Source organism: Schistocerca serialis, chromosome 6, assembly GCF_023864345.2.
Source record: "Schistocerca serialis cubense isolate TAMUIC-IGC-003099 chromosome 6, iqSchSeri2.2, whole genome shotgun sequence".
In the NCBI taxonomy this organism is placed as follows: Eukaryota; Metazoa; Arthropoda; class Insecta; order Orthoptera; family Acrididae; genus Schistocerca; species Schistocerca serialis.
The window spans coordinates 189,944,219-189,967,365 of NC_064643.1; the positions used below are offsets into that span (position 1 = coordinate 189,944,219).

Below are 23,147 nucleotides of genomic sequence, written 5' to 3' on the forward strand. Positions count from 1 at the left end.
TTAAAAATAATATTGTTTTAGTGTAAAGTAAAAGTGCAATGCTGAAAGTGCAATACTGCATAGCAGTAGGTTTATTGTGCGACGTGTTTGTGAAAACGTCAAAGGAACTATTTTCATTACGAGAAATGCCAGTCAAAACGGCATCCATGTTAAATCCTTCATTGCAGTGTAAGTACATCTATTAATTGCCATAAATTCAGAGTTAAATGGAACTGGCGTATGGACTATTTATTTATTATAGAATCTATGTCTCACTCCTTTATGAAGTTATTTAATTTTCTTTATGTTTCTGCCAAATAGAGAGTTCACAGTCACGAATTCTTTCGTCGAGATCGGACGGAAGTTGCATGCGGCGAAACATTTTCTCCGCGCCATATTCTACTGGTAAATGCATGATAAACTGCGGTCCCTTAGGAAATTCATGCTGAGCTATCATAAATAATTATATTTTGAGTAGGCATTTACTCTCCTCTGCAATGCAACTTCCGACTGATCAGACGATCCAACAAGAAACAGCCGCACACGGTCGGCGTTCGCAAAAATATTTCCACCGATGATTATAGCTATATGTTACAGCACAAAAGTAAACGTATTGTTATAATTAGCGACTACGAACGGGGACATTTATAACTGTATGTTTACGTATACACATTACGTAAATATATCGTTATACATCGCTGCCACCACAAATAAATTTACACACTTGCTGACTGTTTCTTGTTAGTGGGTCGCAGCTGACAGTCTTCCACTGCACTACACACCTTTAGTTCTAGAATACCCTATTAGAAACCATCTTCTGTGAACATTTCCTTTAAATTGCATCATTACAAATTTTATGATGTTCGACAGTCTCCAGACATTCTTCACCAACATCTCCGTGATAGCGCATTGATTCTATGTAATCCAAAAATTCACCAGCAAGGGTTAAAAATCGTTCTGAAAGACTTGTATGAAGAAATTCGCTTTAATTAAAGCTGAATTCTGAACAGCATAGATTTGTTAATATATATCTCATTGTAGCTTCTTGTATTTTGTAACCAAATATCGCTTGTTGTATGTATACTCTGCAGACTCAGTTTCCAAAGTGAAAGAGTTTTCCAAAATAATTTCAATTGGTAAGACTTGCAGCAGAGCTTGAAGCTTGTAAGACACTCACCAGAGAACTCCATGACAGCCATCATAGAGTTCAAGATGACGGCAGCACTGGTCGTGTTCAGGCCCAGGGACAGCAGCTTGTCTCCAAACAGCAGGCTGAATGTGGATACGTGGGACTGGCCCGTCATCTGGCGTGTGACACAGAAAACAAGGTGGTGCTCACAATGACGATGACCTCATGACAATGGTGAGACTGATAAGAGTAGCTAGGCAAGGAATAACAAAATGAAAACTGCACGTGTAACAACTTGACTGGGACACAATGACCACTTGTCGCGGTGTTTACAGTCGCTTGCCTAGTACTCATTTTTTGATTGTATCAGTGCTATGGCATTATGATAATCCAAACATAACTTACGACTTACTTTGCAGCAATATAAGTAAAATAAAAACTAATTACCACTTTCTAATAATTTTATTTATATCCCGTTCCTTCAAATTTTATACCTCACTACCTATTCTGTTTCATAATTGTTTAGTTGAAAGTATACAGATATACGGTTACAAACAGTGGTAACTACACGGTTCTCAAAATTACTGCCTTGAATAATCAAGAGTATTAACACACAAAAGAATTGCTGAACGCGTTACAGGCAATTTGCTTTTCGGTTATGGAATTATGGAAGATTAGGCGATGGACTCCACATCCGCCTTCAGCAAGCTACTGTACGGTGAGAGGCGAATGGCATGCACTGTGTAGCGTATCAGAGTGACCCTCCCAGCCCCCTCCTCTTTCCTGTTGTATTCGTGGATGATGCTTGGCAAAAAAGAAAAACGTTACGTATAAATCCGGATGGTATTGATTTAAACGGTAATGATCAAGAAGAAGTAACGTATTTCCTGTTTTCGAACATGGTTTGTCGGAATTTTGTAAACTTCTCTGCGATACATAAGACCATTCTTGTAGCACTTCTCGCTTACAGTATGCTAACTAGTATGAGAGAAACTCACAGCTCCTTTTCGAATATTTTCTGTCTCTTCCGTGCATACAATTTGGAAAGTGTTACAGAAAGTCGAACAACATTTAAGAATTGACTGAACGATGGTTATGAAAGCGATCTATTTCGTGTTTGAATTATTCTATATTATGATTCTTCCAATAAAAATGGATGCAGTACCGACAAACATTTAAGTGGACATTCCACCTTCAACTGTTACTAGATACTTGAAGATTATGAATGAGTCCAATAACTAATCAACGATCGCATAGTCAAACGACATACAGATTTTTTTTTTATCCTATGAAGATTATGACTGAGTCCAATAACTGATCAATGATCGCCTAGTCAAACGAGGTACAGATTTTTTTTTTTACCTATGTGCTTTGTGTAATTGCAGCGAAAACTTTCTGGAAGTCAAGAAGCTTACCAGCATTAGCTCTCCTATCTTCCAGTTCTCGTAAATGTATGTGGCTTCTGAGAACAGGGAATATATGACCACATGATTCTGAAGTATTTTAGATCCAAATTTAAGTATAGCAGTGAGAAAAAATGAGCACTGAATCAAAGAGATGAGAGCTAATGGATGTTGTTGTTGTTGTGGTCTTCAGTCTAGAGACTGGTTTGATGCAGCTTTCCATGCTACTCTATCTCGTGCAAGCTTCTTTATCTCCGAGTAACTACTGCAACCATTTCTTGGTCTCCCTCTACGATTTTTACCCTCCACGCCTGCCTCCAATACTAAATTGGTGATCCCTTGATGCCTCAGAACATGTCCTACCTACTGGTCACTTCTTCTAGTCAAATTGTCCGACAAATTCCGTTTCTTCCCAATTTATTCAGTACCTCTTCATTAGTTACGTGATCTACCCATCTAATCTTCAGTATGATACTGTAGCATCACATTTCGAAAGCTTCCACTCTCTTCTTCTCTAAACTACGAGGGTTGTAACTTTAGTAGTGGCAAGTATTTCTTTACAGCTCGTACAAAACAGATACTTGTTTCAAAGTTTTAGTGACCTCCAAAGTAGTCACCAGCATTGTGTATAACATGTTGCCAGCAATGTGGAAGTCGTAGGATACTCTTAGCAGTGTCAATTGTGCTGACAGTTCGATCGTCGATGTCTACTGCCCGATGAATTTGGGGCAGTTCTGAAGCGAATTCAGTGAAGTGTTTCCTTCAGTTTACAAATCAACTTGAACTCACAAGGGCTTAAGTCAGGGAAGTGCAGTAGGTGGTATAACACTTAGCAGCCACATCAGTCAAAGAAATCAGTAACAGCTTGCGCTGTACTTGTTTGAGGATTGTCCTGCAAAATGATGGTGAGGTCTTGCAGAAAGTATCATCACTTCTGTCTCTAAGCTGGGCGTAGGTTGTGGTCCAAAAAATAACCATCATAGAGACAGAAATGATAAAACTTTCTGCACTACCTGACCATCATTCTGCAGGACGATTGTCAAGCGCGTACAGTGCAAGCTATTACTGATTTGTTTGACTGATTGGGCTGCTAATTGCTATACCACCTACCGCACACCCCTGACTTAAGCCCTCGTGAGTTCAACTAAATTTCTAAACTGAAGGAACCACTTAACGGCATTCGCTTCAGAACTGCTACAAATTCGCCGGGCAATAGACCGCGCCGTTCGAACTGTAAACACAAGAGTATTCTACGACTTCCACATAGCTGGCAACGGGTTATACACAATGCTGGTGACTACTTTGAAGGTCAGTAAAACTTTGAAACACTTATCTGTTTTGTAAGAGCTGTAAACAAGTAGTTGCCGCTATTAAAGTTCCAACCCTCGTATTTATCGTCATTGTTTCACTTCCATACACGGCTACACTCCATATAAATACTTTCAGAAACTTCCTGACACTTAAATCCATACTCAGTGTTAACTGATTTCCCTTCTTCAGAAACGCTTTCCTCGACATTGTCAGTGTACATTTCATATCCTATCTACTTCGACCACCATCAGTTATTTTGCTTCTCAAATAACAAAACTCATCTAACACTTTAAGTGTCTCATTTTCTAACCTAAGTCCCTCAGCTTCACCTGATTTAATTCGACTACATTTCATTATCCTCGTTTTGCTTTTGTTGATGTTCATATTATATCCTCCTTTCAAGGCACTGTCCTTCCCATTAAACTGTTCTTCCAAGTCCTTTAGTGCCTATACCAGAATTACTATGATATCGGGAAATCTCAAAGTTTTTATTTCTTCTCCCTGGATTAGAATTCGTACTCCAAATTTTTCTTTTGTTTCCTTTACTGCTTGCTCAATATACAGATTGAATAACGCTGGGGATAGGCTACAATCCTGTTTCGCTCTCTTCCCAATCACTTTTTTCCTTTCATACCCCTCGGCTCTTATAACTGTCGTCTGTTATCTGTACAAATTGCCAAATGCCTTTCGCTCCCTGTATTGGATACCTGTCACCTTCAGAATTTGAAAGACAGTATTCCAGTCAACATTGTCAAAAGCTTTCTCTAAGTCTACAAATGCTAGAAACGTAGATTTGCCTTTCCTTAGTCTTTCTTCTAAGGTGAGTCGTAAGGTCAGTATTGCCTCACGTGTTACATTTCTACGAATTATAAACTGATAGTCCCCAAGGTCGGCTTCTACCAATTTTTCCATTAGTCTGTAAAGAATTCGTGTTAGTATTTTGCAGCCGTGACTTATTAAACTGATAATTCGGTAATTCTGACACCTTTTAACACCAGCTTAATTTGTTATCGGAATTACTACATTCTTCTTGAAGTCTGAGAGTATTTCGGTCTCACACATCTTGCTCACCAGATGGTAGAGTTTTGTCCTGGCTGGCTCTCCCCAGGCTAACGGTAGTTCTAATGGAACGTTGTCTGCTCCCGGGGTCTTGTTTCGACTCAGGTCTTTCAGAGCTCTATCAAATACTTCACGCAGTATCATATCTCGCATTTCATCTTCATCTACGTCCTCATTCATTTCCATAATATTGCCCTCAAGTACATCGCCCTTGTATCGCCCTCTACGTACTCCTTCCACCTTTCTGCTTTCCCTTCTTTGCTTGGAATTGGTTTTCCATGTGAGGTCTTGATATTCGTACAGGTGGTTCTCTTGTGTCCAAAGGTCTCTCTAATTTTTCGGTGGACAGTATCTATCTCACCCCTAGTGATATATGCTTCTACGTCCTGACATTTGTCCTCAAGCCATCCCTGCTTAGCCATTTTGCACTTCCTGTCGACCTCATTTTTGAAACGATTCTATTCCTTTTCGCCTGCTTCATTTACTGCATTTTTATATTTTCTCCTTCCATCAATTAAATTCAGTATCTCTTCTGTTACCCAAGCATTTCTTCTAGCCTTCGTATTTTTGCCTATTGATCCTCTGCTGCCTTCACTATTTCATCTCTCAAAGCTACCCATTCTTCCCCCGTTCTTGTCAATCGTTCCCTAATGCTCCCTCTGAACTCTCTGGTTCTTTCAGTTTATTCAGGTCCAATATCCTTAAATTCCCACCTTTTTGCACTTTATTCACTTTTAATCTACAGTTCATTACCAATAAATTGTGGTGACAGTCCACATCTGCCCCTGGAAATGTCTTACAACTTAAAAACTGGTTCCTAAATCTCTCTCTTACCATTATATAATCTATCTGAAACCTTCCAGTTTATCCAGGCCTCTTCCACGTATACAACCTTCTTTCATGATTCTGAAACCAAGCGTCAGCTACGATTAAGTTATGCTTTGGGCAAATTCTACCAGGCGGCTTATTCTTTCATTCCTTACCTCAATTCCTTATTCACCTACTACTTGTCCTTCTCTTCCTTTTCCTACTATCGAATTACTGTCCCGACGGCTTTTAAATTTTTGTCTCTTTTCATTATATGAATAATTTGTTTCATCGCATCATACATTTCTTCAATATCTTTATCATCTGCCGAGCTATTTGGCATATGCTGCTATCTGTATCGCTGAGGCACGCAAGCCCTCCCACCAACGGCAAAGTCCATGGTTCAAGGGGAGAAGATATGGATATATGTGAACAATTTTGCAGATCAACTTTCAAAGCGAAAGTGTGAGGTGTTTGGCTGACAGGCGACAGAAAATACTGGAAAGGAGAATGTAAAACATGAAGAACACACAGCAAGAAACAAACTTAACAGGGCCTAAGATCATTCATTGCACCAGACAACCCACAATTACAACGAATTGGTACTGCTAGAAGAAACACGGGGACATTGTGGCACTGCAGTGAAGTCGAACACTAAACGTGAACATGGGGCAGTAACAGTCGACGGAAGGTAGGCTTCTCTCATAGGGTGGTTACAGAAACGGATTACGAAGATGGTACCAACTCCAGATGAACACCTACTTCCGGGAACAGTAAGACTGAGGATCCATCATCCTATAGCTCTGGTCTACAATGTTAATAGAAGTTTATTACCTTGACAAATCCGCCCCCGGTAGCTGAATGGTCAGCGCGACAGAATGTCAGTTCTACGGGCCCGGGTTCGATTCCCGGCTGGGTCGGAGATTTTCTCCGCTCAGGGACTGGGTGTTGTGTTGTCCTGATCATCATCATTTCATCCCCATTGACGCGCAAGTCGCCGACGTGGCGTCAGCTCGAAAGACTTGCAAGCGGCAAACGGTCTACCCGACGGGAGGCACTAGTCACACGATAAAAAAATAAATAAATAAATTAAAAAAATCTGGACAAATGTTGAATATGTATATAAATAGTCTCGAACAGTTGTACAGCTGAGGATGCTCTGGCAACAGCGTGCATAGTTGCCAGATTGTCGTTCTTGTTGCATTCTTCTGATTTCGTCAGTGACATCATCGATGACTCAGAGAATAGTGCGAAATTCAAAATAGCTGAATTCTGCTACACGATTCCCTTCACTGCTACGGTGTCACTGTCGAAGTAGGTGGGTTGTCCTAAATATAGATTGATAAGAAATGAAAAAAATCAGAGATGGTTCATTATTCTGCTGCTGTGAATTTCAAGGATAGTTTGTATGACGTCATAATCCAAGACTGCGACCCGAGATGGCGGACCAGGGGATATTACCAGAGGCTCTGCGATGTCGTAATTCAAGAAAGCTATCCACGGTGATGACCTGAGAATATTAGCCCAGCCAGCATAGTTATCAGATTTCCCTGGTGGTATGTCATTAGTGTCCGATGGCGGGCAGGGTGGCTACTGGCCAGCCAGCATGGTTGTCAGATTTCATATGTTGAGGTAGAACCTTGTCGTGACAGGAAATCAAAAATGGAAAAATCGTTTTCTCCACTCCTATGACGTTAAATTGCATTGTCTTAAAGCACTGTTACCATTGCTGGTACAGCACAGGAAAGTTTATGTCTTTTGTTATAAATATTTTAGCATACAACAATTAATATTATGAAAATAATCTACAGCAACATGTTTTCGGAGTCAGGTTTCCATGATACGGCTTTCTAAGTTCATCCTACTTAAAATGCACTTCACAAAGCCCTCACGATCAAAATATAAAAACATTAAAAATTAGATTTTGTCCATACTGGATGAGAGGACGTGGTTGTCGATGTCAATGTTAAAAAATTTATCGGCTCAGCCACTTGTTTATAGTATAAAACACTAAGATTGACGCGTTTCGGAAGTCAAGCTTCTATCATCAGAACAATAAAAAGTAAAAGAACCTGTTAAAACTCGCTAAGATGGAACATGCACCAGGCACAATAAAATTGATAATAAAATTAAAACATCGTGGCTATTTCCCTTGTTGCAGCCGTGTCTTCCAAGGTGCATCTCCACATAGTCGTCAAAATATAAAAAACTCTAAAATGGTGTCGCCTATGGTGTTCAACAACTTGTTTATAGTGTAAAACACTAAGATTGACGCGTTTCGGAAGTCAAGCTTCCATCATCAGAATAATAAAAAGTAAAAGAACCTGTTAAAACTCAGTAAAATGGAACATGCACCAGGCACAATAAAACTGATATTAAAATTAAAACATCGTGGCTACTTCCTTTGTTGAACACCATAGGCGACACCATTTTACAGTTTTTTATATTTTGACGACTATGTGGAGATCCACCTTGGAAGACACGGATGCAACAAGGGAAGTAGCCACGGTGTTTTAATTTTATTATCAATTTTATTGTGCCTGGTGCATGTTCCATGTTAGCGAGTTTTAACAGGTCCTTTTATTTTTTATTATTCTGATGATGGAAGCTTGACTGCCAAAACGCATTAATTTTAGTGTTTTACACTATAAACAAGTGGTTGAGCCGATATATTTCTTAACATTAATAAAAATTAGGTTCCACTAGATTGTCTTAATCCTCTTTCGCATGTTGCCCCACGTCCTCCAAAGCGCTGCTTCCATAAGGCGGTACACACCGGTCTCATTAGCTAACTGTCCGTGTACCACTAGTTCATAAACATACGTACTTGTGAAAATTAGTGGAATTTGAGAAGCTGGTGCGAACATTTTTCTGCGTCCGGGAAATTAGGCTGAAGTAACTTTCAGATATGATACACTCCTGGAAATTGAAATAAGAACACCGTGAATTCATTGTCCCAGGAAGGGGAAACTTTATTGACACATTCCTGGGGTCAGATACATCACATGATCACACTGACAGAACCACAGGCACATAGACACAGGCAACAGAGCATGCACAATGTCGGCACTAGTACAGTGTATATCCACCTTTCGCAGCAATGCAGGCTGCTATTCTCCCATGGAGACGATCGTAGAGATGCTGGATGTAGTCCTGTGGAACGGCTTGCCATGCCATTTCCACCTGGCGCCTCAGTTGGACCAGCGTTCGTGCTGGACGTGCAGACCGCGTGAGACGACGCTTCATCCAGTCCCAAACATGCTCAATGGGGGACAGATCCGGAGATCTTGCTGGCCAGGGTAGTTGACTTACACCTTCTAGAGCACGTTGGGTAGCACGGGATACGTGCGGACGTGCATTGTCCTGTTGGAACAGCAAGTTCCCTTGCCGGTCTAGGAATGGTAGAACGATGGGTTCGATGACGGTTTGGATGTACCGTGCACTATTCAGTGTCCCCTCGACGATCACCAGTGGTGTACGGCCAGTGTAGGAGATCGCTCCCCACACCATGATGCCGGGTGTTGGCCCTGTGTGCCTCGGTCGTATGCAGTCCTGATTGTGGCGCTCACCTGCACGGCGCCAAACACGCATACGACCATCATTGGCACCAAGGCAGAAGCGACTCTCATCGCTGAAGACGACACGTCTCCATTCGTCCCTCCATTCACGCCTGTCGCGACACCACTGGAGGCGGGCTGCACGATGTTGGGGCGTGAGCGGAAGACGGCCTAACGGTGTGCGGGACCGTAGCCCAGCTTCATGGAGACGGTTGCGAATGGTCCTCGCCGATACCCCAGGAGCAACAGTGTCCCTAATTTGCTGGGAAGTGGCGGTGCGGTCCCCTACGGCACTGCGTAGGATCCTACGGTCTTGGCGTGCATCCGTGCGTCGCTGCGGTCCGGTCCCAGGTCGACGGGCACGTGCACCTTCCGCCGACCACTGGCGACAACATCGATGTACTGTGGAGACCTCACGCCCCACGTGTTGAGCAATTCGGCGGTACGTCCACCCGACCTCCCGCATGCCCACTATACGCCCTCGCTCAAAGTCCGTCAACTGCACATACGGTTCACGTCCACGCTGTCGCGGCATGCTACCAGTGTTAAAGACTGCGATGGAGCTCCGTATGCCACGGCAAACTGGCCGACACTGACGGCGGCGGTGCACAAATGCTGCGCAGCTAGCGCCATTCGACGGCCAACACCGCGATTCCTGGTGTGTCCGCTGTGCCGTGCGTGTGATCATTGCTTGTACAGCCCTCTCGCAGTGTCCGGAGCAAGTATGGTGGGTCTGACACACCGGTGTCAATGTGTTCTTTTTTCAATTTCCAGGAGTGTATATCAAGTGCAAATATCTTCCGTTCTAAGAAATTTCTGGACATTATTGACGAAAGTAAACTAAGGCCAGCTAACTGCATAAGTCCACAGCTTATGGGATGAGCTTAAGGCATAAGCAATGCTTTTTATTTCTTCCGATATGAAATCTGACCAGGTGACCACTGTTGTGTCGCATGTTAGTGCAACTGGTATATGGAATCAGCTTAAGGTATTGCACGAAAGGCGATGTGTAGTAAGTACAATTACATTGAAACAATAGTTGTTTATTTATAAAATGTTGCGCTATGACATTCTTGCCGAGTATACCAGCAAACCTGAAGGATTAGCACAGTGTTTTGCAGACGATGATGAGCTAATGGAGGTACATATAATGCACAATTTTTCAGTGGAATTCCGCCGGAATGTGGTTCGATTGTTACGGCTTGCGACTAGTACGTCGAAAGCAGATCAACGTGGAGAGTTTAACAGCATGGTGACTGGAAGAAGGGCATCGCTTGTCGTAGACTGAAGAAACGGCACGAGAATTCGCTGCCGAAAATGGTAAAAAGTCAGTATTCACAAAGTAATTTATTAAAATGTTCTGCGAACAAGGGAATACTGTTTGCTATTACTGTCAGAAAAAGGTCATTTTAAGACTAAGAGCGGCGATAGACTATTTAAATTCTCACGACAGAAATACGAAAATAAACATAAAGCTGCAAATGAAAAAATTTCAAACACTTTTGCTACTAACTTTAATCATGTTTACCCTGCTGATAGTGCTGCATCAAAATGAATGACCTCATACAAGGAACGTATTTTAGTCTTTAAATCATTATTGACTGTAACTACACTAACTTTAAACATTACTAACATACCTTGATGACAATTCTGTCACAGAGACCTGCAACTCTAATCATTTATATACCTGCCGATGGTATGTACGTGTACGAAGCTAATGGCATCCGACCATATCTTCTTCGTGAGTTTTTTTGTGAGATGTACTCGTTTCTTGGAAACGTATTCTCCTCGCCTCTTCTCAATACATGTGTGTATCTTGGTCTATATGGTTTTCAGCGTTTCTCTAAGTTGCTTGGGGATTCATCTTCTGACAGCGATATCTAATAGGTTGTTCCGTAGTGTTCTGTCAAACCATTTGACGTCTTTCGCTGATACAATGTATATGCTGATAAACTTAAAAGAAGCGCCGGTAATCGTACGAATACAATGGAAAATGAACGTAAGTGGCTCAAAATGACGCAATTAAGAATATTGGAACACATGAATGTTCCACTACACCACAACAGCACGGAATGAGGAAACAGATTTTGGCCCATATCCCAGTGGACTGCCTAACGGAATGATAAAGGCTGGGTCCCTATATCAGTGGACTGTCTAACGGAATGCTTGAGGCAGCATCGTAACAAGTTCTCCAAAAACAGTTACCTGATTATAATGGTTAACACATCCATGCTAATGTCTTCACCCATAGTAGGATACATCACCTAGCGATGTACACAGAACTTTCAGTGTGATATGTGTGGGATATTTGTATATATATATATATATATATATATATATATATATATATATATATATATATGTGTGTGTGTGTGTGTGTGTGTGTCTGAGTGTGTGTGTGTGTGTGTGTGTGTGTGTCTGTGTGTGTGTGTGTGTGTGCATAGCTTGGTATTATTTTGCTATCAGTGGACATAGAGATCTCTTACACAGTACTTTTTGCACTCCCCGTCATGCAGTCTTAAAGTAAATCTCGTTACCTTAAAAGATCTTCGACAGATGCGGCACACTGCCTTTCAACTTACGTTGCCGATCGCGGCCGCTAACACTATTATCCAGCCCCACCCTCCGTCGGGTGGGACTAGTTCGTAGTCCACAGTCCCTGCTCCCTTCATCACTGCATCTGAAAAATAGAACATAAATAATTACGTGAATTTAAAAGTTTCCCTGAGACATTTAAGTCTCTTTTTATTGTCTACGATAATGATCGAAACAGACTAAATGAATTAAAATTTGTGCTGCGACCGGGACTCGAACCCAGGTCTTCTTGCTTGCTAGGCAGAAATGCCAAACATAACACCACCATCCGTGCACCACTTGATCTTAAACACACGTAATAGTGAAAAATGAGTGAAATTTTAGGAGCTGACACGAACGAAGTCTTTTTTGCATTCTGAAATTCGGTTGAAGTAACTTTCAGTTATGATATATCAAGTGGAAATTTGAAGTTTGTGTTGGGGAGCGCTCTCAGCTTCAGTAGTTCGTGCGGTGGTGTAATGGTTAGCATTTATGCCAAACAAGCAAAAAGACCCAGGTTCGAGTCCATGCTGCAGCACAAATTTTAATTCGTTTCGTCTCCTTCGATCATTAATTACGTGAAAATTCCATCTGCTTATTACCAAGTTTGATGAACTTCCTAAAGAAGGCCACATGTACTTTAGCTCCAAGTCTGTGTTTTTGAAATATTTGTTGTATTTATCTTTATTTATAACCCGCTAATCATTACGAAATGTGCTCGGGTAGCCGAAGTGGTTAAGGCGTGCACTAGCGACAAGCTTGAAATTTGTTCTACAGCTGATGCGAAACCATAAACGTAGTTTTCGACTTTATCGTTGATATTACTTATACTCTGGAACCAACTGCAGGCAAGAACTATAAGAGCTGTCTAACTGTATGTTCTCTTGACGTCTCTTAGTTGTGTACGGAAGTGTTGCCGACCTCACGACGGAAATGATGGAAACCAACTGACTGTTCGCAATTGTACTGTCTCTCTCTCTCTCTCTCTCTCTCTCTCTCTCTCTCTCTCTCTCTCTCTCTATTTGGGATAGTAGCTAGTTAGGTAAGGGGCTGTAGAAGGATGAGGGTCTAATAGCTGCCAGAGAATTGGTAACACGCTCTAGGTGTTCCGATGATCAGATTTTTGATTTAAAGATTTTTTGGAAAGCGTCATGGAAGAGTATGGGGAAAGGCGTTGAGCGGTGTCATTACGATGTTCACTAGTTGGACTGTTCTTATTTCTTTTTCTGATAAAATCAGTTCTGTAGTGGTTTATTGTGTACGCTTAGTCATTCAAAAGGGTCTTCTTTTCTGCTTTGATTTTTCGTATACGATAATTTTCCTGCAAATTTAAATGTGTTTTTTCTTGTGTTTGTTGTGATGATTTCATGCCAACTTCTCTAGAAGTAGGCTTGTGACTATGTTCTCTGAGTTGCCGTGAAACTGTGGAGCGGTCAGTCATACACTAGTAGGCTCACTTGTGTTCTTTGTATCTGGTATAGAATGTATCAGTTTCTCCAACATAACTGCCATCACAACCGTTATATTTTAATTGATATATGCTATAACTACTTTCTGTTATAAGTTTAGCCGGCCAGAGTGGCCGTGCGGTTCTAGGCGCTACAGTCTGGAGCCGAGCGACCGCTCCGGTCGCAGGTTCGAATCCTGCCTCGGGCATGGATGTGTGTGATGTCGTTAGGTTTAATTAGTTCTAAGTTCTAGGCGACTGATGACCTCAGAAGTTAAGTCGCATAGGGCTCAGAGCCATTTTTTTTTTTTTTGTTATAAGTTTAGGTCCTTTGTTGGTTTTGATGTGTGGTTTTGGACAGAACTGTCTGTTGTGTATGCTGCATTTTTGCAGTGTCTTTTGAAAATGTTCACGACATTATTTGTGTTTGTGTGTCATTGCGTACCGCTTGTATCTACTTTTGTATTTCCTGAGTACTATGCAAATTCCAACCGGAAAAACGAATAACTGTAAATAATAATAAAGTTTTCTAATCTGCCAATATCGCTTGCAGAATCCGAACTATATTTCCCAGATTAAAAGATACCTTAATGTGAAAGAAGAAATTCACTTGGTGCAAATAAAATACATTGCAGCATTCATAAAATGAATGTTTATATGCTTGCTGCGGATGATGGCTACACAAAACAACTTATCAAATTTAAGTATTTATCTGGGCAATACAGGAAAGTGACCAGAAGAAATGATTTCAGAGTAGATTTAAAAGTGCTTAGCAGTTGAGGACAACCATTAGAGTGAGCTAAGAACGTAAACAAATAGTTTATTTGGTTCGAAAATTTTGTATAAACCAAAAAGAGCTTTTTAAACTGAATTTAGTATTGAATCTGAAACTAAATGTTTGTAATGAATATCTGTTGTCAGTTTTGAGTTATGGATGTGAGGCATGGAGTTTTCATACGTATTTCATAAAAAATTATTTATTGGGAGAGTTGCATGTTGATAAACACTAGGAGCGACAGGGAAACAAACAGTTGCTTCGGGGAACACACAGAGATGGACGATGTTATTTTGAACTCAGCAAAAATAATGTGGCTGTGCTTGGGATATGTAACCAAGAAAATTGATGGTACGTTGTGTACAAAACTTCTTTGCTGATTCCAAGACTGAGAAAAGGAGAAAAGAGTGTAGTGGAAGGTGGGTAACTGACATTCTAAAGTACGCAGGGAAAATATGAATGTGTAGAACACAGTAAATAATAGTGGTGATGTGTGTAGTGGACCCATTATCCAACGGCAAATGTGAAATGGCTGCTGATCGTAATCATAGAATTGAGAGTATACGGGAGGGAAAGCACAGGGCGGCTCCTTCATTTGCATGAAGCCAAGCGTTGCACTTGACGCCATATTAAAATGAAAGCTGCTTACAGCTATGCCTCGGAAAGGCCATTCTTACGAAACACAACTAATGTAACGGACTAAATGAAAACTTTTGCGAAAGAAAATGCTAGTGAAATGAACTGTGATAAATTTTTAGTCAATACTTATCGAATCAGATATCAGATTAATTACTGTTCACCTGTCCAAGTTGTGAACTGCCACTGCTTCAAGCTATAGATAACAATGAGACTACTTTGTTTTGTAAATAACTGTTCTTTCCTTGCACCAGTATTATTTTACTCCTTAATTTTTCTTTTCTGGGACAGTAAACTAATAAATCAGCTTCACTTCCAACGGAAACAGGTTTTATAGAACTAAGAGCTTCTGTGTTTGCATCAGTGGTGGAATTTTCACTCATATTTTCAACCCGAAAATAACGCGAGTGCATTGCTTTAAATGAAGCCAGTACACTGATTAAAATTTACAAAAAAATTCAATAGCCTAGATTGCATAAGATATTTCTTTATTTAATAAAACCGGTTTCGATAGACTTTGCTGTCGAAACCTGTTATAGGCAATAAAGAAATATTTTATGCGATGTAGGCTGTTGAATGTTTTTAGCAAGTGAAAGAGATCGCTCCTTCGTTACGCGCAAAATGAGAAAATTCAATGATTAAAATTTAATTTACAGAAATGTTTTCAATAAGGCTCACAAGGGAACCTCCCCATCGCACCCCCCTCAGATTTAGTTATAAGTTGGCACAGTGGATAGGCCTTGAAAAACTGAACACAGATCAATCGAGAAAACAGGAAGAAGTTGTGTGGAACTACGAAAAAATAAGCAAAATATACAAACTGAGTAGTCCATGTGCATGATAGGCAATATTAAGGACATCTGAACCCAGGAGCGCCGTGGTCCCGTTGTTAGCGTGAGCAGCTGCCAAACGAGAGGTCCTTGGTTCAAAACCACGTTCGAGTGAAATGTTTATTTTTTTTTTATTTTCAGACAATTATTATCTGTCCGTCCGATGTGAGGTAACTGCGCCGTAGTATGGGGACGTTACACCTAAACCGAAAAATTGGAAAACGATAAAAACATATGTTTTGACAGAGCACAGGGAAAACTGTGCGACTGTGAAACTGTTGAATTCAATTTTTGCTGTTTACGTGACAAACTCTTATGTTTTCATCACTTTTTTGGGAGTGATTATCACATCCACTAGAAAACCTAAATCGGGCAAGGTAGAAGAATCTTTTTACCCATTCGCCAAGTGTACAAGTTAGGTGGGTCGACAACATATTCCTGTCGTGTGACGCACGTGCCGTCACCAGTGTCGTATAGAATTTATAAGACCTGTTTTCCTATGGAGGAATCGGTTGACCTATGACCTTGCGATCAAATATTTTCGGTTCCCATTGGACAGGCAGGTCCTTTCGTCTACTAATCGCACGGTTTTGCGGTGCGGTCGCAAAACATAAACACTAAACTTTTACAGTGAACAGAGACGTCAATGAACGAACGGACAGATCATAACTTTGCGAAAATAAAAAAAATAAACTTTTCACTTGAGGGAAGACTTGAACCAAGGACCTCCCATACCACAGTTGCACACTCTAAGCACGGGACCACGGCGCTCTGGAGTTCGTATTATCCTTGTTGTTGCTTATCTTCACATGGGCTACTCAGTTTGTATATTTTGCTTATTTCTTCCATAGTTCCACACAACTTCTTCCTGTTTTCTCGATTGATCTGTGTTTAGTTTTTCAAGGCCTATCCATTGTACCAACTTATAACTAAATCTGAGGGGGGTGCGATGGGGAGGTTCCCTTGTCAGACCTGTAAGTTCATATTACATAATACGAATCATATTCGTTCAATAACTGACTTGCATTCGGAAGGACGACGGTTCAATCCCGCGTCCGGCCATCCTGATTTAGGTTCCGTGATTTCCCTAAATCGCTCCAGGCAAATGTCATGATGGTTCCTTTGAAAGGGCACTGCCGACTTCCTTCACAGTCCTTCCCTAAAATCCGATGAGACCGATGACCTAGCTGTCTGGTCTCCTCCCCCAAAGAAACCAACCCAACCCAATAACTGACGATTGATAAGTGTCGTATGGAAACTTTTGTCCAACTCTGTCCCGAAAATAAGATGTGTTCACCTTTTCCCTTATGTAACGGTTGGTGTAAAATGTCTTCTTCATTATCATTTTCTTCCAGCAATAAATCGCGATCACTAGTTTGAGAAACGTGTATTCTCTTCCACGACTTATTTACAACTGAGAAGGGGGCCGCGCCTACTCGTCCGTACTGTTTTCCGCCATATTTATGATATCCGCAGGTCTTGGCCAGAAATGAAAATTACAGAAACGGGAGCAGTAGATGACATAGCATTTAGAAACAATAGCATTTCTGTCGCTCACCGGGTGACGCATGACGCATTTATGCCAGAGTGTTTTCTGGGCAGCGGTTGGCTCAGCGGGAAGAGTGCGGAAAGGGAATCCTGGAGGCGTATGGTCGGGACGCTACGCAGAAACTGCTTACCTGTTTGGTCGGGACGCTACGCAGAAACAACTTACCTGTTTTATTTCCAGTTTTTATGTTACTTACATGGAAAATTAACAGAAATAATGCTCACTATATTATATTTATCAATATTTTCACGAAAGTCATGAAAAGGAAAGGCGAAGACACTTTGTCAAAATCTGAGAAACCTTATAATAGCTCTAAACAAAAAAATTTTGACTGATATGTTGAAGCCATACTTACAGGAGAACAAATCTCTTCTGCCGGGGTGGCCGAGCGGTTCTAGGCACTTTAGTCAGGAACCGCGTGACCGCTACGGTCGCAGGTTCGAATCCTGCCTCGGGCATGGATGTGTGTGATGTCCTTAGATTAGTTAGGTTTAAGTAGTTCTAAGTCTAGGGGACTGATGACCTCAGATGTTAAGTCCCATAGTGCTCAGAGCCATTTGAACCATTTGAATCTTCTGTTAGCTGACTCACAGGGCGGAAAAACAAATCCATAATTAGACGACAACATCTACAAAGATGAAGAAGGAATGCCATCGTGCAAAGTTCAAGTGATTCACCAAATGCACTACACTGGTGCAAACCTGCAATGTCTGGTTTTATCGCCAGACCAAGAATTTGATCAGAAATCTTCAAAACTACTCTTACCTCATCGAGAGGAAAAACGAAATCACATGCATCACGTGCAATGGACTGCATCAAATTTCTTTCTTCTGTACATAACTGGTTATCTTCGCCGTTTGGTAACATGATGCGTTACGTGTGGGGTTTGCTGCCAGATTGTGTGATGACACAGAACCTTTGAAGAATGTAAGCAATTTTTTTTCTGTAGAAACTTTAAGACAGCCATGTAACTGTAAAAATGTGATGTTTACAGTGTATTCAGCACCCTAAGAAAAATACTGCTCATTCTGTTTTTACGATAAATATCATCCCAGCAAGGTTCGCAGGAGAGCTTCAGTAAAGTTTGGAAGGTAGGAGACGAGATACTGCAAGAAGTAAAGCTGTGAGGACCGGCCGTGAGTCGTGCTTCGGTAGCTCAGACGGTAGAGCACTTGCCCGCGAAAGGCAAAGGTCCCGAGTTCGAGTCTCGGTCGGGTACACAGTTTTAATCTGCCGGGAAGTTTCATATCAGCGCACACTCCACTGCAGAGTGAAAATCTCATTCTGGAAGTAAGAAACTTGTTGAAACGTTACTGGAGAACAACACATTGACTCGGCTGTCAACCTAAAAAGATTTTATGAAGGGGAGAAACGCATTGAACTCAACAGTTTTCGTGCAAGATAGGGCCCCACTGCACATCGCTCGTGCAGTTCACCTGATTCTCCGAAACACATTTGGAAACGATCGAATTACCAGCCGAGCTTTTCCAAATGCCTGGCCAGCACGATCAGTTGATCTCACTCGTCTGTGACTTATGGTTGTGAGGCTACCTGAACGACAGGGTGTACCATGGGAACATTCACACATGCGCTGATCTGAAGCGCAGCGTAACAAGAGAGGTAGCCAGCATACCTATGGACGTACCTCGTTCTGCTGTGCGGAATGTAATCCCGCGCTTTGAGACTCTTCTGCACACTGACGGGCACCATATTGGGCTCCTTTTGTAGCAGCAATGGTACTGGAATGTAGTGGTATGGCGTACCGTAGCGGCACATTAAAAGTGTTTCAATAGCACTCATTCTGCATTATTTCTCTTCCCCATGTCCTTGACATTAATGCTACCAAGTTTGATACTGGTACGGTAGAAGCGTTAAATAGGGAATGTTTAATTATAACCCCCTGGAGTTAATAAATACAATTTCTTAAACATTATTTCTGTTTATTATACATTGTAAGTAACGTAAAAACAAAAAAATATAAAGATAAAGTAGTTTTCACGAACAGACTGGAACTCGGGATCGTCAGATTACCAGTCCGCATTCTTTCCACCATTCCAACCACTGAGTGAAAGTCGTACTACTATAAATGGCACATGCCCCGCCCGAGACGCGCCATAAATGTTATTTTATTATATAAGTCTGGGCACATGGAGTTCCCGTTTCCGTAACCTTAATTTCTGGCCATGCCCTTGATACATCATAAATTTGGACAAAGTAGGTGATGACCAATGGGCGCGGTCCCCTTGAGAACTGTAGGCGACTTAAACGTGAGGTGCTCAGGCAGCGCGTTGAAATAAAATAACTTCAATTTTCTTCATACTATGGTGAAATGTGGCTTTCCCTTCAACTTTAAAAGCAATTACGATATATTCAAATTCTGAAGGTGGCAGGTATAAAATACAGAGAGCGAAAGGCTATTTACAATTTGTACAGAAATCAGATGGCAGTTATAAGAGTCGAGGGGCATGAAAGGGAAGCACTGGTTGGGAAAGGAGTGAGACAGGGTTGTAGCCTCTCCCCGTTGTCACTCAATCTGTATATTGAGCAAGCAGTAAAGGAAACAAAAGAAAAATTCGGAGTAGGTATTAAAATTCATGGAGAAGAAGTAAAAACTTTGAGGTTCGCCGATGACATTGTAATTCTGTCAGAGACAGCAAAGGACTTGGAAGAGCAGTTGAACGGAATGGACAGTGTCTTGAAAGGAGGATATAAGATGAACATCAACAAAAGCAAAACGAGGATAATGGAATGTAGTCAAATTAAATCGGGTGATGCTGAGGGAATTAGATTAGGAAATGAGACACTTAAAGCAGTAAAGGAGTTTTGCTATTTGGGGAGTAAAATAACTGATGATGGTCGAAGTAGAGAGGATATAAAATGTAGACTGGCAATGGCAAGGAAATCGTTTCTGAAGAAGAGAAATTTTTTTAACATCGAGTATAGATTTAAGTGTCAGGAAGTCGTTTCTGAAAGTATTTGTATGGAGTGTAGCCATGTATGGAAGTGAAACATGGACGATAACTAGTTTGGACAAGAAAAGAATAGAAGCTTTCGAAATGTGGTGCTACAGAAGAATGCTGAAGATAAGGTGGGTAGATCACGTAACTAATGAGGAGGTATTGAATAGGATTGGGGAGAAGAGACGTTTGTGGCACAACTTGACTAGAAGAAGGGATCGGTTGGTAGGACATGTTCTGAGGCATCAAGGGATCACCAATTTAGTATTGGAGGGCAGCGTGGGGGGTAAAAACCGTAGAGGGAGACCGAGAGATGAATACACTAAACAGATTCAGAAGGATGTAGGTTGCAGTAGGTACTGGGAGATGAAGAAGCTTGCACAGGATAGAGTAGCATGGAGAGCTGCATCAAACCAGTCTCATGACTGAAGACCACAACAACAACGATATATTAAAAAATGGCTCTGAGCACTATGGGACTCCTGACGTCATTAGTCCCCTATAACTTAGAACTAGTTAAACCTAACTAACCTAAGGACATCACACGCATCCATGCCCGAGGAAGGATTCGAACCTGCGACCGTAGCGGTCTCGCGGTTCCAGACTGCAGCGCCTAGAACCGCACGGCCACTTCGACCGGTTACGATATGTTAGCTACATTTACTATACAGTAACGTATCACCTAAACTGACCCAAACGCAGTGTTGCCAGTGACCACATTTTTCACTGCAAATTCTTCAGATTTAATGCTATAGAGTATTTCAACATTATGCCAGTAACTATGACCCGTAATGAAAAAATAGACCCTCCATCACCAACCTGTGATATGAAACTATAGTACACGAAAGAAATCAGTTTTTCATGACAATTTGTTCCCTCAGATTCGAGTGAGAAATATTACACTGGTGTTCAAAGTTAAAGCAACAAACGCAAATTTTGCAAGATTGCTGTTATTTTGCCACAAAACGTTATAAACGGGGGTCAGTAAATTTGAAACAATGTAAAAAACGTAGGCAAACATGCAGAGCAACAGACAAAAATGTTTTTCGTTCTTTTCCAATTTAACGGATTTAAACACATTCGACAACTGGTTAATGCGCTCAGTATGGGGTGTGACCACCTCTGGCAGCAATAAAAGCCTGACAACTACGGGGCATGCTGTGGATGATGTCATCAGTCTTATGTCGAGGCAATAACGCCCATTCTTCCAGAAGAGCTCCTCGCAAGTCTTGGAGAGTGGTTGGAGGATGCTACCGCGCTGCAACCCGTCTCCTAGTCCATCCCAGACGTGGTCTATGGGATTCATATCGGGAGAGCGAGCCGGCCACGCCATGCGTGCAATATCTTCTCTCCCCAAAACAACGTCAGCCACCTGTACTCTATGAGGTCGAGCATTGTCGTCCATCACTACGATGTCTGGGCCCACAGCACCTCCCAACAACCGCACACGAGGTCCCAAGACTTCGTCACGACATCAGACAGTAGTTAAACCCCGCTGATTCACTCGCACAAGCTCACGAAGAGGCGTTCGAGCAGTCAGCACAATCCCTGCCCACATCATTACGAATCGTCCTCAATATCGCATTCTTTCCACAATGTTTGGGTCTCGAAGTCGTCTTCCACGTTCCTTCTAGATGCGAACCGGCCATGAATCAATCTCCAGACCAAATCGGGCTCATCTGTGAAAAGAAAATTGGCCCACTGTTTGAGTGTCCTGGTGGTACGTTGACAACCCTAGACGTTCCCACACATACAACAGATCTCCGGCAGTAAAGGCCACTCTGTCGAAGCCTTTTGTACACAGTTCGCCATGATACAGCACGTCCAGTGGATGTTGCGTGGTCAGATGCCAGTTGCCGTGAAGTAATAAGGCGGCACTGTCATACCCTTACAGCTGAATAATGGTCCTCTCTTTCTGCTGCAACACGTGGTCGGCCCTGCCATGGTCTTCGGGATACAGTTTGGATCTCTATACACTGTTACCATATCCGAGAAGCAACAGAACGATTCACATTAAGTCATTGGGTCACACCCAATACTGCACCGTCTGTGAATCTTTACACAGCGATTATGGATGTGGCACTACCCGCAACCACTAACCCGTTTGATAAGTGCCCTGACGGCATTATTGGTGTAGTTTTCTCTTGACCGGTATGCGATAGGAAGGACTTCTGTTGACATTTTATATGACTATGTCGAGAACTAGACATGGGATGGGGAAATAGCGGTTTGTTGCTTTAATTTTAGACAGCAGTGTATATACAGCAGTGAAGAAGACTCGCAAACACGAAACGAGATGTTTTTAATTTTTTTAAGTGAAAGGAGAAATTCTAGGCAACGACCTTGCCGCAGTGGATACACCGGTTCCCGTGAGACCACCGAAGTTAAGTTCTGTCGGGCGTGGTCGGCGCTTGGACGGGTGACCATACAGGCCGCCATGCACTGTTGTCATTTTTCGGGGTGCACTCAGTCTCGTCCGCGGCTCGTGGTTGTGCGGTAGCGTTCTAGCTTCCCGCGCCCTGGTTCGCGGGTTCGATTCCCGGCGGGGCCAGGGATTTTTTCTGCCTCGTGATGACTCGGTGTTGTGTGATGTCCTTAGGTTAGTTAGATTTAAGTAATTCTAAGTTCTAGGGGACTGATGACCATATATGTTAAGTCCCATGGTGCTCAGAGCCGTTTGAACCACTCAGCCTCGTGATGCCAATTGAGTAGCTACTGGACCGAATAGTAGCGGCTTCGGTCAAGAATACCATCATAACGACAGGGAGAGTGGTGTGCTGACCCCACGCCCCTCCTATCCGTATCCTCCACTGAGGATGACACGGCGGTCGGATGGACCCGGTAGGCCACTCGTGGCCTGAAGACGGAGTGCTAAAGGGAGAACTTCCATCGGAAAACTACCACAACAGTAAATGTAGCTTTGCTTCATTTACACACAATATTTTTCAGTTTAATGAGCTTTTATTGTTCACAGCAAAAAAATCGGAAAATCATTTTTTCCTGTATTGCTATCAGCGGGACCTGCTAGTTACTTTCGCGTGTGATGTTTTTTCTTGTTACCGCTCACTATACGTTTCTAACTTTTACAGTATATCAACCAACTATGTACTTGTAGATAAGCCCAGAAGCTAAAA

The 23,147-nt window shown here is 42.0% G+C and overlaps 2 protein-coding genes across 2 annotated transcripts in view; both read right to left on the minus strand.

The window, feature by feature from the left end:
- Positions 1–1,283, minus strand: part of LOC126484739 (monocarboxylate transporter 2-like) — a 50,004-nt gene extending 48,721 nt beyond the window's left edge. The window contains exon 1 of the mRNA XM_050108334.1: positions 1,157–1,283. Within this exon, the coding sequence (XP_049964291.1) occupies positions 1,157–1,283 (127 nt within the window). The remainder of the gene's footprint in view (positions 1–1,156) is intronic.
- A 10,535-nt stretch (positions 1,284–11,818) lies between these two features.
- LOC126484740 (monocarboxylate transporter 1-like) overlaps positions 11,819–23,147 on the minus strand; it is a 102,638-nt gene continuing 91,309 nt past the window's right edge. Inside the window, exon 6 of the mRNA XM_050108335.1 lies at positions 11,819–11,925. Within this exon, the coding sequence (XP_049964292.1) occupies positions 11,819–11,925 (107 nt within the window). The remainder of the gene's footprint in view (positions 11,926–23,147) is intronic.